The 13,832-nt window shown below is 32.5% G+C and overlaps 1 protein-coding gene across 1 annotated transcript in view; it reads right to left on the bottom strand.

Moving 5' to 3' along the window:
- The window catches only part of LOC117910684 (disease resistance protein RPV1-like), a 51,422-nt gene that overhangs the window by 16,377 nt on the left and 21,213 nt on the right, over positions 1-13,832 (bottom strand). The window contains exons 5-6 of the mRNA XM_034824798.1: positions 12,087-12,865; positions 47-1,495 (exon numbers count right to left, since the gene is read on the bottom strand). Of these exons, the coding sequence (XP_034680689.1) occupies positions 47-1,495; positions 12,087-12,865 (2,228 nt within the window). The remainder of the gene's footprint in view (positions 1-46; positions 1,496-12,086; positions 12,866-13,832) is intronic.

Below are 13,832 nucleotides of genomic sequence, written 5' to 3'. Positions count from 1 at the left end.
ATCCCCATGTCTCCACAAAAAAAGTTTTGTTCTATGAATATCATACCTGAATCACTGATTTGAAGCAGTTGAGTAGAGAAGACCAGAGTAGACCCCAAGAAGTTTCCAGCCGTGTGCACCCATGTACATCTAAGACACGCAAACTGGATGGAAGCGCTGGAATTTGTCGAAGCTCTTGACAGTGACCCAAGTCAAGGAGTCTCAGCATAGAAAGTAGATTGACCCCAGGTATGCTCCTAAAAAGATTCCCAGTTAGAAGTAATTGTTGCAGAGATGATAGGTGGCAAATTTCAGTGGGGATTCCTCCTTCATCTATACTGCAGAAAGATAGATCTAACACTTCCAACGAGTACAAGCGGCAAATATCACTCAGGATTTCTCCTTGCATTAGCTTTGACTCATATAGAATTAACGTCTCTAAGGAGAATAAACCTGATAAAGAAAGCAATTGGCAACATGTTGAATTTAAGCCACAAGCAACGAAATGCCTCAATCTTTGCAGCCTCCCCAGGTTTTGTGGCAATTTGTGGAGTTTTGAACAGTAACTGACATCGAGAACTTCAAGAAAGCATAAATTACAAATGCTTTCTGGAAGAGTCACAAGGTTTTTGCAGCCGTCCAGATTCAAAACTTCAAGCCTATTCAAATGTTCGATTGATGACGGGAGCTCTTTTATAGCCGTTTTGTTCAAATGAAGCACCCTTAAGTTTTCCATATTCTCCAAGATTTCTGGAAAGTACTGTAATTGTGAACAGTGAGAGCAAAAGAGAGATTTTAGGGATTTGAACTCCCAAATGTTTGTTGGCAGACTCTCAAGGTGTTTGCACTCTCGCAAACATAAGGTATCAAATTCAGAGCCACACTCAATGGGTAGTAGGCTGATTGTCTGACCCTTTAAACAAAGCTTTCGGTGTTCCACGCTCCTCTGACATTCCAAGCAGCTAGCATCCACATCCTCAGTCTGTACTATTGGATCTTGGGCGTATATAGGTTGGAGCCCACACTTGAGCACCTTAAAATGATTGCGAGAGCCTATAAATAGAGCCTCAAGAAATGTGAATTGATTGGTGTGACAGCTCTCCAGAATAGCAGCCTTGGGATAGAATATCACCCACATTTGTTCTGATACACCTCCATCATGGTAGCATTTACAAGTAGTGCGAAAACTGAGATGTCGCACACACAGGGAAGAAAATCCATATCCTTCATTCAATGACAATTGACATTCTAACTCAGTGGAGAATGAAGATTCAGCTTCAAGTAAATAGTCACATTCATCGAGTGGAGCATAAACAAAGCATATAGCAATTCCCAAGAAGTCATTATTTTCAAAACAATACTGAGGAAGCTCCATTGTGATCTGATATCCCTCTTTCTGATTCCTTATCCACTTGGGAATTCCACTGCTTCCCGGAACTACAATACAGATTCCATGGCCAATGTAGTGAGAATCAGCCAGAAATACTCCATTTGAATTGCTCTCGTGTTTCAAATCCTGCACAAAAGGACAATGTAAATCCAGTGGGTCTGCCATTATGTGAGATTTTATGAGAGAGTTTGTTATCAGTTTTCGATAAATTGATTCCCAGTTTTAACTTTCTTTGATCTATGCTCCTGAATCTACTTAATATCCCTTTTAGATGACAGATAATCAATCAACATGAAAGTGAGTGACAAGATTAAGTGTGGAAACTGGAAGTGAGTAGAATAAGCATATCTATTCTTCACTTGCAGTAGCTTCTTCTCCATACAGATTCAGAGATCTTAGAATTGTAGCTTCAACTTAACTCTCAGAATCTTAAACACAAAGTTCGCTCAAGTTTCAAAAACTCAGAAAAATTTCTCATCATGTTTCTCTTAATCCGATGAGGCGAGAGACAACACACACTTATTGGCTTTTTTCCATGCAAGTTTCAAGGTGGAGCGTCTAATGAACTAAAACATTCCCTCAAATCCTAGTGGAAATTCACACTAGAAATTTCAGAATTTGCTTAAGGAAAGTATAATTCATTTTATCCATGAATAAAAAAGCATGTGAGGGCATTTTAACTTCCTAATAATTTTTATATTAAACTATAATTCTCATTATTTAAACTCATGATCCTTCACTTTAGCACCACATTCTGAAGAGATTTTCGTCATCTCTTCTATGAATTAATTGATGTTTAAGGAGGTATAATAAACTTTTAATTGAATTTAATATTACTTCTATGCTTATACACATCTTAAACAATTTTTTTATACTCTTGTAAAAATAAATAAAAACTTAACAAAAAAAAATAAAGATTTCAAAACAAACTTTATAAAGTTATCAACACTTATTTACATCATTCTTTAAAAAAGAAATTTACAATTAAAAAAAAATGTGATTTAAAAATTATAAAGAATAAAATTTTTAGATAAATGTAGTAGTTATTTGAAATAAAATATAAGGGAACTCAAAATTCTTAGTAAATGAATCATTGAAAAATTGTAATAGCTATGAAAATGAGAAGAAAAAAAAATTATCTATGTCAAGAATGAGACTTTTTTTTTTGTTTTTTGTAAATTTGTTTATTCTTATTTTATGTATTCATTATAATTTTTAAATTAATAAATAAAGTTTTTATCACAAAATTTTAAAATGGCATGTATACTTCAAAATTTATATATTGTTATTAGATTTTTATAAATTTCATTTATATCTTCAAAATTAGAATTATTAAACTCACATTTTCAAATAAGATATCAAATAGTTATTTTTTCATCCTTTAGCAATATCAAACGTTTTTTGTACTTTAATAAAAAAACAAAATTTTCTAATTAATGACTATTTTGTATAATATTTGTATAAATTATTTAATATATAAATATTACTTATTTAATAGTTTATTTTTTAAATTTATTAGAGAAAGAGTGGTACATATATAATTCAAATAAAATGTAATTTCATATTGCTAAAAAGTTTGTGGAAAAAGGAAATTTGAACAAGGATTGAAATTTATAGGAACCATATTGGACACCTAGTTTTAGGTTTGTCCCTTTCCAACAATCATGACTTCGTAGTAGCCTAATCTCAAACCTAACTTTGTCAAGCCCTTCCTTTACTAAGTTGATCAAACAAGTTGTTAACAAGTAGAATAAGGTATTTTTCATTTTCACCTTGTTGAGTCTTCGATAATCTATACACATTCAAAGGGATCCATTATGTTTCTTTTAGAATAATATTGGTGTGGCATATGAAGCTTTAGTTTGTTGGATGTATCCCATGTTGAGCAACTCCTTAAGTTGTTTCCTTAGTTCTTCTAAATTAGGTATTGCCATCCTATGGGACCTCCATGGCAAGAGGCTTAGCTCCTGGCTCTAAGTCAATCTTGTGCTCCTCTTCCCTTATTTGTGTGAGTTTCCTATGTAACTTTAATGGCATCTAAGGATGGCAAAGTTTGATACAATTTGTCAATCAGACTCTAACGCAAGGCGTTTTTAGTGGGTTTGGGTTGAGTATAATCATGTTTAGGTCAAATTTGTGTAAACCTAAATAACTTGTTTAATAAATAGGTTGTTTTTTAGTCAAACTACATAATACAAATTTCACCTAAATTGAGTTGTGTAATAATCATGTTAGTTAACTAGATTATAACCATAACCTATTTAACCCACATTTGACTCATTTAAAACTTGATTTTGAATAAGTAGGTTAATTGAGTTATAAACATGTCAGATTGGGAAGTTAATCATATTAACTTAAACAAGATCTAACTTGACTTTAATATTAAATAGGACATTATTATTAAATGGACTGTATGACATGTTACTTATTTAATAATTAGGTTATTCTTGAGTTCATTCTTTTAACCTAATTATTATTTTTTGTGTCATGTTTGAGTTTATTTATTTAGTCAAGTGTCTTTGCTTTGACACATTGTGAACATGATCCACCAACATGAATTGTCACTTCTAGTGGCATCACAACTCTTCAAGTACCATCTCAATTACCTTACGAATGAGTTCCCTTATTTTATCTTTCTTTTCCTCCTTTAATGTAGCCAAGTAGGTCATTTGCTTATTCTTCAATCCCTTCTTTACTTGCATAGTTGATAGCAAGAGAATCTTAGGTGTACCTTTATTGTTTGTGAGGACTACACATAGCAAGTTGAATTACATTAAAATTTGAAAGATCAAGAAAGGGTTAAATGAGGACATGAGTGAGTCAAGACTCTTAGACTATGTGGAAAGGCAAGATGAGGTTATGATGAGTTTGGAAGATGAGGATTGATCATTATAAATTAAGAAAGAAGGCATACAAACATGGACAATGAGGCATAAAGCAAATTCATAAAGTGGGATGGAAATTTGGAACTTAAAATCTAGTGGCATCATGTACTTTGAATTTGAGGTCAAATTTAAAGCATTTCTTGAAGTCCATTTTTAGCAAACTATAAATCTTTCGAAGCTCTGGAAGTCAAGAATCCAACGCTTCAAATGGTGCATAAATCAGAGTTGAAACGAGGAAATTATACGCGTTTGAAGCAAACTAGTCAGAGAAGAATGTTGATTTTGAAATTCACTGTGCATTTCGAACTCAACCCCTTGATTTTGAATTGGATCTCCTCCTTCCACTTATGAGATTGAAATTGACTAGGAGCTCACCCAAATTTTGAACTCAGCCACTAGTTATCGAGTTTGAGGCTTGAGACATGTTGAAACGAGTTTGAAATGCCTCCATCAAACTCGAAATGCATTATACTCATTCAGAACTTGTAATATTTGAAGCTTTTTAGGTTGTTTATGACTTTTCCTTGTAATAAGTGGTCAATGAGAGTATACTACATGTTAGGTCATTGATAATACTATATGAATTCTCTTAGTTCTAGGGTTTAGAGATCTTTTTCTAGGAGTTAGACATTTTGTGGTGGAAAAAGACAACAACTTTGGTTTGTTTCTCTTCTTCGTAAGTGAATATATTGTTTTTTAGTTTCTTTTGATTCAACTTATGGAATTTTACTCTTTTATGAAGTGTGATTATGGCATCACCCCCATGAGGCTAAAAGCCAACTTAGGGCTTGAATCATGAAAACCTAAGGGCTAAAAAACTTATAGGGATAATGAGTAAATCATTATAACAATGAGATTAATTATTAGTTGAGTCACAATTTATCAGTTTTATTTTTACCCTATCCTTGTGAGTTAGTTTAGGGAATAATATAATAAGCTATTACTTGATACTAGTGATTTTTGACAACTCTTGATCAATAGTTATCCTGGTCTTCCCTATCGTTATCTACCCCATAACAAAGTTATAAGGAGTACGAAGAGTTAAAAAGACAAGTCTTAAATTAGTAATTCATCTCATTTATTTGATGGTTTTAGGAATTTGTTTTAATAAGGAAAATTAGGTTTCAGATGCAATTTTGAGTTTTAGAGCTTGGATTGATCGCGAGCGGCTAAGGATCCTAGAACCTCAAGATCATGTTACTTAAAGACCTCTGTTATCTCTGTTTCTATACCTTAAGTTGGATTGAGGAAAGCCTCAGACTTGAATCAATTGATTAAAAATCAATATTCATTTTGCTATTAATTTAGTTTCTTTTACTTAGTTTTACTAAATAAAAGTTCATTCACATATTGTTTTTCACTTTAGGATTTAAATAAAAGTGATTCATTCATCCTAGTATTCAAAAATTCCATAGCCAGCCCCAAAAGATGATACTCGGAGTACAATAAAAGTTGTAGTGACTCTTTCTCTTGTTTTTTTTTATCACAGTTACTACATAAAAAGACTTAGTATTTGAACAATAGAGAAGAATGGTCAGAATTCAAGTAAAATGGAATGATCAATGTTAATAATTTTTACCATAATAAAGAATGATACTTGATTCTAGACTACTTAGGTATGGATCAAAAGATTTAACATTAGAGATAATAACTCATGTATATTAAAGCATTTTGGTGCTAAGTTCTTTTTATCCTTGATCTTTTATAAGAACTCAGCCAATAAGTCTTACACTTAAAAATTTAATGTGTTTGAAACACTCCTCTAAGATCCATCATTCAAATATTAGAAAACAAGTAAAGTATTTTTCATATGTTGATTAATATACCCAAGGTAGTTCTTGAATTATCCCAACACAAACATCTTTCAAGTCTTAATTTTATCAAATCAATATATATCTTTAGATTTCTAAAGAAACTACTATAATGATGTACATTCATCCATGAGTTTGGTAGATTTTATCTTTTGAAAGAGTTCAAAGATAGTGCAAACAAAATTCATTGTACAATTAATATCTCTCAATAGTATGTTATTAAACTAAAACTAGTAATGTCTTATGCTAATGGATGTAGTTTTATAATGTAAAATTAGATCTTTAATATATTAATAGCTCTCATGTTATGATAAGGCATAATTATGATTTATCACTCACACCATAATCCTTTTAACATACGTTTTATCGAAAGTAATTGCTTGGTTTATTAGCTTCTTATTAAGCTAGGCAACTGAGCAATTAAAATATAGAAACATCCCCTATAAGTGTTCTTCCCATCTTTAGACCTTCCATCCCTAGTCAACATTTTTATGAAAAATGTTGTCTACAAATATATTGGTGTAATACCACAATCCAAGTTTATAAGTACCAACCATAAATATAAGGATTCTATTAACAACTCCAAGGTGTGATTTCTTAGGAAGATTGTTATCAAGCATAAAATCCTGTGCTATAGGTTTATCCAGCCTAAATGTCATTAGATAAAGAAGGCGTCCAACCATTGATCTACAGGTGGATAGATTTACAAACTTACCACTCCCATCTCTTGTAAAAATTTTCCTACAACTTTTTTATTGTTGTGACCAAGCTAAGTTCATCCATTTTAATTTAGCTTCTAGAAAGGACCCAATCGTTAACATTTCCAATCACATTGTTGATAAGATGATCACTAGTTTCTCTTATTTTGCTCCATGTGGATGTTTGCTTGATTTTCAACATTGAGTTCATTCACATTCTCAATCATTGAACCATTTTTTCCTCGCCTAAATCTAGAATGTTTGATGAAATATACTTAAGAAAAACACATTATTTTCTTTACTTCCTAAGTCATCTATCACAACATTGATCGATTCAATTACAACTCTTTAATTATTAAAGAAGATCTTAAAGGCTTTAATCCAAGTTGAGTATCTAACAAAAATTCTTTCAACACGCTTTGATTCAAACATCCCTAATTTTTTAGAATTCTTTAGATAAAACATTGTTTCTAAAAACTATATTTTACATTAAGCTTCCTACTTGTCTAAATATCATAGCAAGTCCTTTTGGTTCTAATGTATAGGCGGACTCGATTAGAAGTATAAGATGTTTTGTTTATGGATTCAACTAACAAGTTGTTAGAGCCTTTGGATTAACCCATTCTAAGCCTAGGATCGTTGGGGTGTATGCAAAAACTATCTTAGGAATCTCTAGATCTACGCAACAAAAGCATATACATGAAAAACTATCGATCCATGTGCTTAAAAAAATACACCTGCAATCTTGATGTTTCCAAAATGATTTTAGTTGATGAAGAAGCTAGTGCAAATCTCAAAAACCAAGACATCTTTTGCTCGATGGCTCTCTTTCCTGGATCGAGGCACTTGTAGATGGTGGAATCCTCATAGAAGGGTGGAGGCCAGGGTTTCTCTCTCTAAATTCTAAAAAAATGGAAGAAGAATAAAAAAGTCCTAACCCCTAAATGGGTTTATATAGGATTCCCTATAGGCTTAAGTGACTTGAGCCTATCTTAGGCTTAGGGGTCACTAAAATAAGCCCACTTGGATCTTAATTAATTAATTAGCTCTATTAGGGTCCAATTAATTAATTATACCAATCCAAAAACATCATTCATAAGATCTAAAACAATTTTGCATTTTACCAAAACACCCTTATGCACACGTATGAATAAATAACCCATATATCCCTTAAGTAATGTGTCACATAAAAGTATGAACTCGAGTAGGGACCATTAGGATTCGTAGGAAAATAGTGGCTCCCGTATAATCTAATTCTAAAGTTGATTTAACATCCCACTACAAAGAATCAACTTCACTCTAATATCCTATGATATTACATTAATATAAAATACATGGGCCTGTGACCTACTAACTACTAAAAGCAAGCTCCCCATGAACTAATGTTCATAATATAATGATTTGAACGTTATTAATTTTTTAAGATTACCTTTCCAATCCTTGAGTTATAGATCTTCCCATTAAGTAATAAATTGACATACTCTAACTCACAACGAACATATGTTAAATTCCACTAAACGAATTACTGCAACCATAGATTTCATGATCATATGTCCTTAATATAACCCAAGGGGACACACTATCTTAATCCCATAAGATATTATGATGCGTATCTTATGCATATCTATTGCCACTTACCTTAATCAACAATGGCGCAATCCATAGGAAATATGTGACCATCCTACGGTCTCACCCATAAATCAAATTTACTAAAAACTTTAACATTAACTCAATATTTTCTCAAGGTTGAGAGTGCATCCGATATAGTAGCTTGGTGAATCATGACTACCTCAATAGCTAATGTCATGATTCATTGTAAATTTTGTCTAATGTGTAATCATATATATCAATACACTGACCTTAGAAACCTCATCCCCATGACTAAGACAAGTCATCCCTCCAATTAGAAGGTAGTGCACTATAACCTTAAATGCATTGGCTAAATCCATCAACAAACTATGAACAAATCATAAATCTTGCAAGGAACCCATGACTTAAATCTTCTACGTAACTCCTAATGCACTTAAGTCATGTACAATACCACTAATGTACACATGAATACTCAAATCAATATCAATGTGAACAAGGATAAATTAGTGGAAACTCAAGCCTAACTTTGTTACATCATGTCTTGCTTGCAAGGACTTTATTTTAACACAAATAACCAAGTAGGTTCTTGAAATACAATATAATATGTGCTATCCCTTGGAGCACCTTATTTTTCCTTTCAATAACTTCATTTTTCCATGGAGTTTTAGATGTTAAAAGCTCTTCTTTAATTTCCTTCTCCTCACAAAAACTCTAGAAGTCAGAATTATAAACTCCTTTCCTCTATTATTTCTGATTTTTCTTGTTGAAAATTCATTTTTATTCATCATTTGAAAGCATAACACTTTGAATCTTAGGATGTAATTCTTTCTTCCTAGGAATTGCACTCTCATAGGACCGGTTAAATCCATATGTAACATCTCTAAGATCATAGAAGAAGAGAAAATCATTTTTTTCTCTCACTCGTGAAATCATTTTCCTAGATAGGACAAATAGGAATTTTAGGCTTTCCTAAATGGGAATTGCTTTAATTAGTTCTTTATTTGTAATCCTAGACAAATCATTAGAGTTTAAATGCACTATCATACAATGCTACATGTCTTTAAATGTAAATTTCACATTTTACAACTATGTGCACTATATGATGAGGAAGAAGTAGAGAGGTGTACAAAGGCATAACAAAAAATATCAAAATTTCTATTTCTTACCAACACACATCCTTGAATAGACATTGATTTTGAGTAAAATGAACAAAGCACATACAGTCACAAATTTAACTTGTGTTAATTAAGTTTGCTTTCAATCCCTCAATATATAGTAACTTCTTGAGTATAGGTAAATTTGGACCTTCTATGGTACCTTTTGCTTTCAGAAAGATCTAAGTTCTCTATCATACAACTAGAGTAGCCACTCTCAAAATCCAAAACGTGTTTTTCTCTAGCTCTTAGGCCCTATGGTAAACTAAGGCTTTTTAGTTCTTCTTAACCTAGATTTTCTTTCCAATGGGCGATTTAAGGCCTATTTAAGAATTGCTTTTAAAATAAATTTTTTAGTTCTTAAAAATAGAAACCTATTTTCTAGACTACAACCATGTTTGGCAACTTTTTGACATTCTATTGTTTTTTGAGAACTTGTTATGAAAATAAGGTTTCTCCTAATAACATTTTTTAATTGCTTTCAATTGTTTTCATTTATTTTGTAGGGTTGTTTTAAGAAAATAATGGTAAAAATATAAAGAATGATGAAAAGTAAAGAATTAAAAATAAAAGTTATTTTTAAGAAATATATGGAAAGACAAAAAATATATTAAAAACGTTCTAAGTTTCTAAATAGACTTTTATTATAGAAAAAATTAGACAAACTATTTTTGAAAACTTTTTTCAATAATGGTTTTTTAAGAATTATTTTCAAAAAAATTCCCAAACAAACCCTTACCCTTTGAGGATCTAACACTTTGCACTAAGTTTGATGTTTTATTGTTGGATTTTCTTAGTCTTGCAAGCTTTATGATGATCTTGCAATAGTTTCTTTAATTTACTTTTCATTTTTCCTGAGCATTCAGTTTGGCTAAGTATTGAAGAATAACTTTGGCTTACATTCAACTTCTTTTATGGACAAAGGAATGGAGCTAGATCAGATTTACTTTAGAAAATGTTTTTGTTGTGATCATTTGAAATTCATTCCTTCACCTATCCCAACTTTACATAGTTTTTCCTACCTTAGTGGATATATATCCCATCTCTATTTAGAACCATATCAGGATATCAACCAAATTGAACATAACTCCAATATTTTTTAGACTTCATTTTCAGGAAGTATATTAGTTTTACCTTGGTATGAGCAGAATTATCGCCTTTGAAGTATGGAGGTCTACCTATAGAGGTTCCTTCTCTTAGAATTTCCATCTTAAGAGAATAGAGTTTATCCATATTGAGAACATGAGCAAACATGTTTTGATACAATTTATGAGTTTTTAAGAGAGTATGCAGTGAACTTGAGATCTCTTTTAGATGATCAAATAACATATGCACATGAATGTGATTGAGTGGTTAACACAAGGTCACAGACTAAAATATCTCTAATGAAATCTCAGCAAACAAGCACACAAATATTTCACAAGATATAACATAAAATATCTCCAAGCGGGAAAAGAAAAAAAATACAATGGGTGCCTTTGTTGTTGCAAATTCACTATGAGTATGAATTCAGTTTTGCCTGCAAGTCCTCTAAGATCAATCACCAATCTCCTTAAGGAATCCTCAGCGTGATTATTTCTTCAATCCACACCTCTTTTTGATATGCTTCAATATGGCTCATCATGTGCTCACCACCAATCTCTCACCATAGCCTCCTTCAACTCTCTTCAATTACAACGAGCTCTCTTCTCCTCCACTAATTACATTGCAACAGAATCACCTTCATTATCTCATTGAAGTGATCTCCAAAAACTAGAAAATAAAAATTCTATTTGCAAAGCAACTTCTTCTTCATATAGATTCAGAGAACCAAAATAAGAAGATGCTTTCACTTGTAGCAACATCTTCATGTAGATTTAGAGAACTCAAATTGTAACTTCAAATTCACTCTTAGAATCTCAATTAAGGTAAAGCTCCCTCACATTTCAAAATCTCCCACCAAGAGTTTCTCTTACTCTTCATTTTTCAAATGAGAGTAGAACCAACTCAGTGCCAAGGGACATAAAGCACACCCTTATTGGCCTATTGTCATGCAAATTTCAAGGTGGAGGAGCATCCAACTAACTCAACAAATGTTTTTTCGCTTCCGGCCATTTGTTTCCATGGTCTAGAAAAATGTCCTAGATGATTCCCATTGTTTCAACTCTTTCATGAAAAATGCTTCTCAAATCACTCCGGTCTTTCACTCACATTACATGTGACCTCCAATCTGCACTAGTGAAATCCTATTAACTAGCAACCTGGAACAAGTAGCTTATCCTTTCAATCCCATTTTCAAGCTCAATTCCCTCCACCACTGAAAACAAATGGTCTTATATGATCAACTCCATTCACTCCAGGGCTATAAAGGAAACACTTGTGAGCTGGCAGGCAGTAGCTCCTCCCGACTCACCATATTTTCAACCCCATTTGCTCCATCAAATTCATAAGAAGCTAACAAAACAACTAGCATTATATATCATACAATATCTATGCTAGTTAATTTACATGGAAAAGACAATTTCTAGCCAAAATATGCCAACATACAGGAATACATACAATTTATACAAACATTGTACGCTAACAGAAGAAAATCATACCTGACTTGCTGATTTGAGGCAATTCACCAGAGAATGCATAGGTGGCAATGAGGTCCCAATTGAGCTGTGCATATCTAACAGTCGCAGACTTGAAGGAAGCTCTGGAATTTGTGAAAGCTTCTTGCAGTGACTCAAGTCAAGGGCTCTAAGGTTAGAGAGTTGACTGATACCCACAAGTATGTCACTGAGGGTTCCTCCTTCCTCTGGATTGCACCGACTTAGATTTAATACTTCCAGTGAGGATAGATGGAAAATACAATGGAAGACTCCTCCATTTAGATTGCAGTTTCTTAGACTTAATTCTTTCAATGCGTTCAAGCAGTTATCACTCTTTATTACTCCTGGTGTCAGATTGCATTGATCTAACTGTAGTTTCCTTAAGAGAGATAAACCTGACAAAGAAGGCAATTGACAACTGAGCGAATTTAAAGAAAGAACCTCTAGACATGGCATTCTCTCCAGGTCCTGCGGGAATCTGTCAAGTTTTGAGCAACCTTCAAGACTTAGAACTTCAAGAAATCTCAACTTACAAATGCTGTTCGGGAGACCCTCAAGGTTTTTACAATTATCCAAATACAAGTTGCGTAGACCTTCTAGAAGTTCAATCGATGATGGTAGCTCTTTTATAGCTGTTTTATCTAAACTAAGCTTCTCTAGTTTTCCAATACTGTGCTTGATTTTTGGAAAATTAGTTAGTTTTGAACAGCCACTGCAATGAAGATTTAAAAGGTGTTTCAACTTATGAATGTCCCCAGGAAGACTCTCAAGGCTTACACACCCTATAAAGTTCAAGGGAAAAAAAAAGTTAGTTTAATAACACTCTTATATTTGTGTGAACATTAAGTAAAATAATACAACCTGAAAGAATTAGTTCCTCCAAATTTGGCACATTTGAGAAATTTGGTAGTTCAATAAGCTGTTGTGAATCTCTGAGATCGATGTACCTTAAATTTCCAAGACACTGGAACAAAATAGAATTTCTATTAATAAATCAATTTTAAAAAACTTTAAAATATTGTAAAATAAAAGCATAAATAAAAAATAATCATACCATGTTTCCTTTCCAAAGTAGTTTTATGTTACTATTGCTCAAACTGAGGGAAACAAGATTGTTTGCATGAAAGTTTGATGGTAGAGATTCTAAAGAATATCTATCCCATCTAAGGCATGTCAAGTCATCAGACGGAAATACAAAATCTTTAGAAAGTTGTACGCGATTGTGGGAGACGAAAAGCAATCTAAGTCTATGCATCCTTTCGAAAGCTTCGGATGTAAACTGTATCTGTTCTGATTTGTCCACATCAAGGGATATCCCTTCAATTTTTTCAGTCCCCTAGATAATAAGAGTATAAAATTAGAAAAGCACAATACATATAAATCCTTACTAAGGCAATATAGATAAATAACTTCTTGAACAAAGTGTCTATATTTATATTTATATATACGTATATGTATCTTACCGTATTTTTGTTTAATACTCGATAAATATCTGTATGTCTCCATAATCTACTCCTCTCTCCTGGCTCATTAGGACATTCTTCATCAACAATGCCCTTGCCCATTTGGGCTAACAAATCATGCATATCTATTGTCTTGTCCTTTGAAATGGTTATGAAACACCTATCAACGAGAGCATTTATTCCACTTTCCGCATTGAATTCAGAAGCATCCAATATTCTTGAAACTAATTGCACATCACTTCCTTTAAAGAAACATGCAATGTCGAGAAATATCATCCTTTGTGTA

The sequence above is a fragment of the Vitis riparia genome, unplaced genomic scaffold, assembly GCF_004353265.1.
Source record: "Vitis riparia cultivar Riparia Gloire de Montpellier isolate 1030 unplaced genomic scaffold, EGFV_Vit.rip_1.0 scaffold818_pilon_pilon, whole genome shotgun sequence".
NCBI classification, from domain to species: domain Eukaryota; kingdom Viridiplantae; phylum Streptophyta; class Magnoliopsida; order Vitales; family Vitaceae; genus Vitis; species Vitis riparia.
Note: the sequence above shows the minus strand (reverse complement) of the source record. Positions and strands in the feature narration are given on the sequence as shown.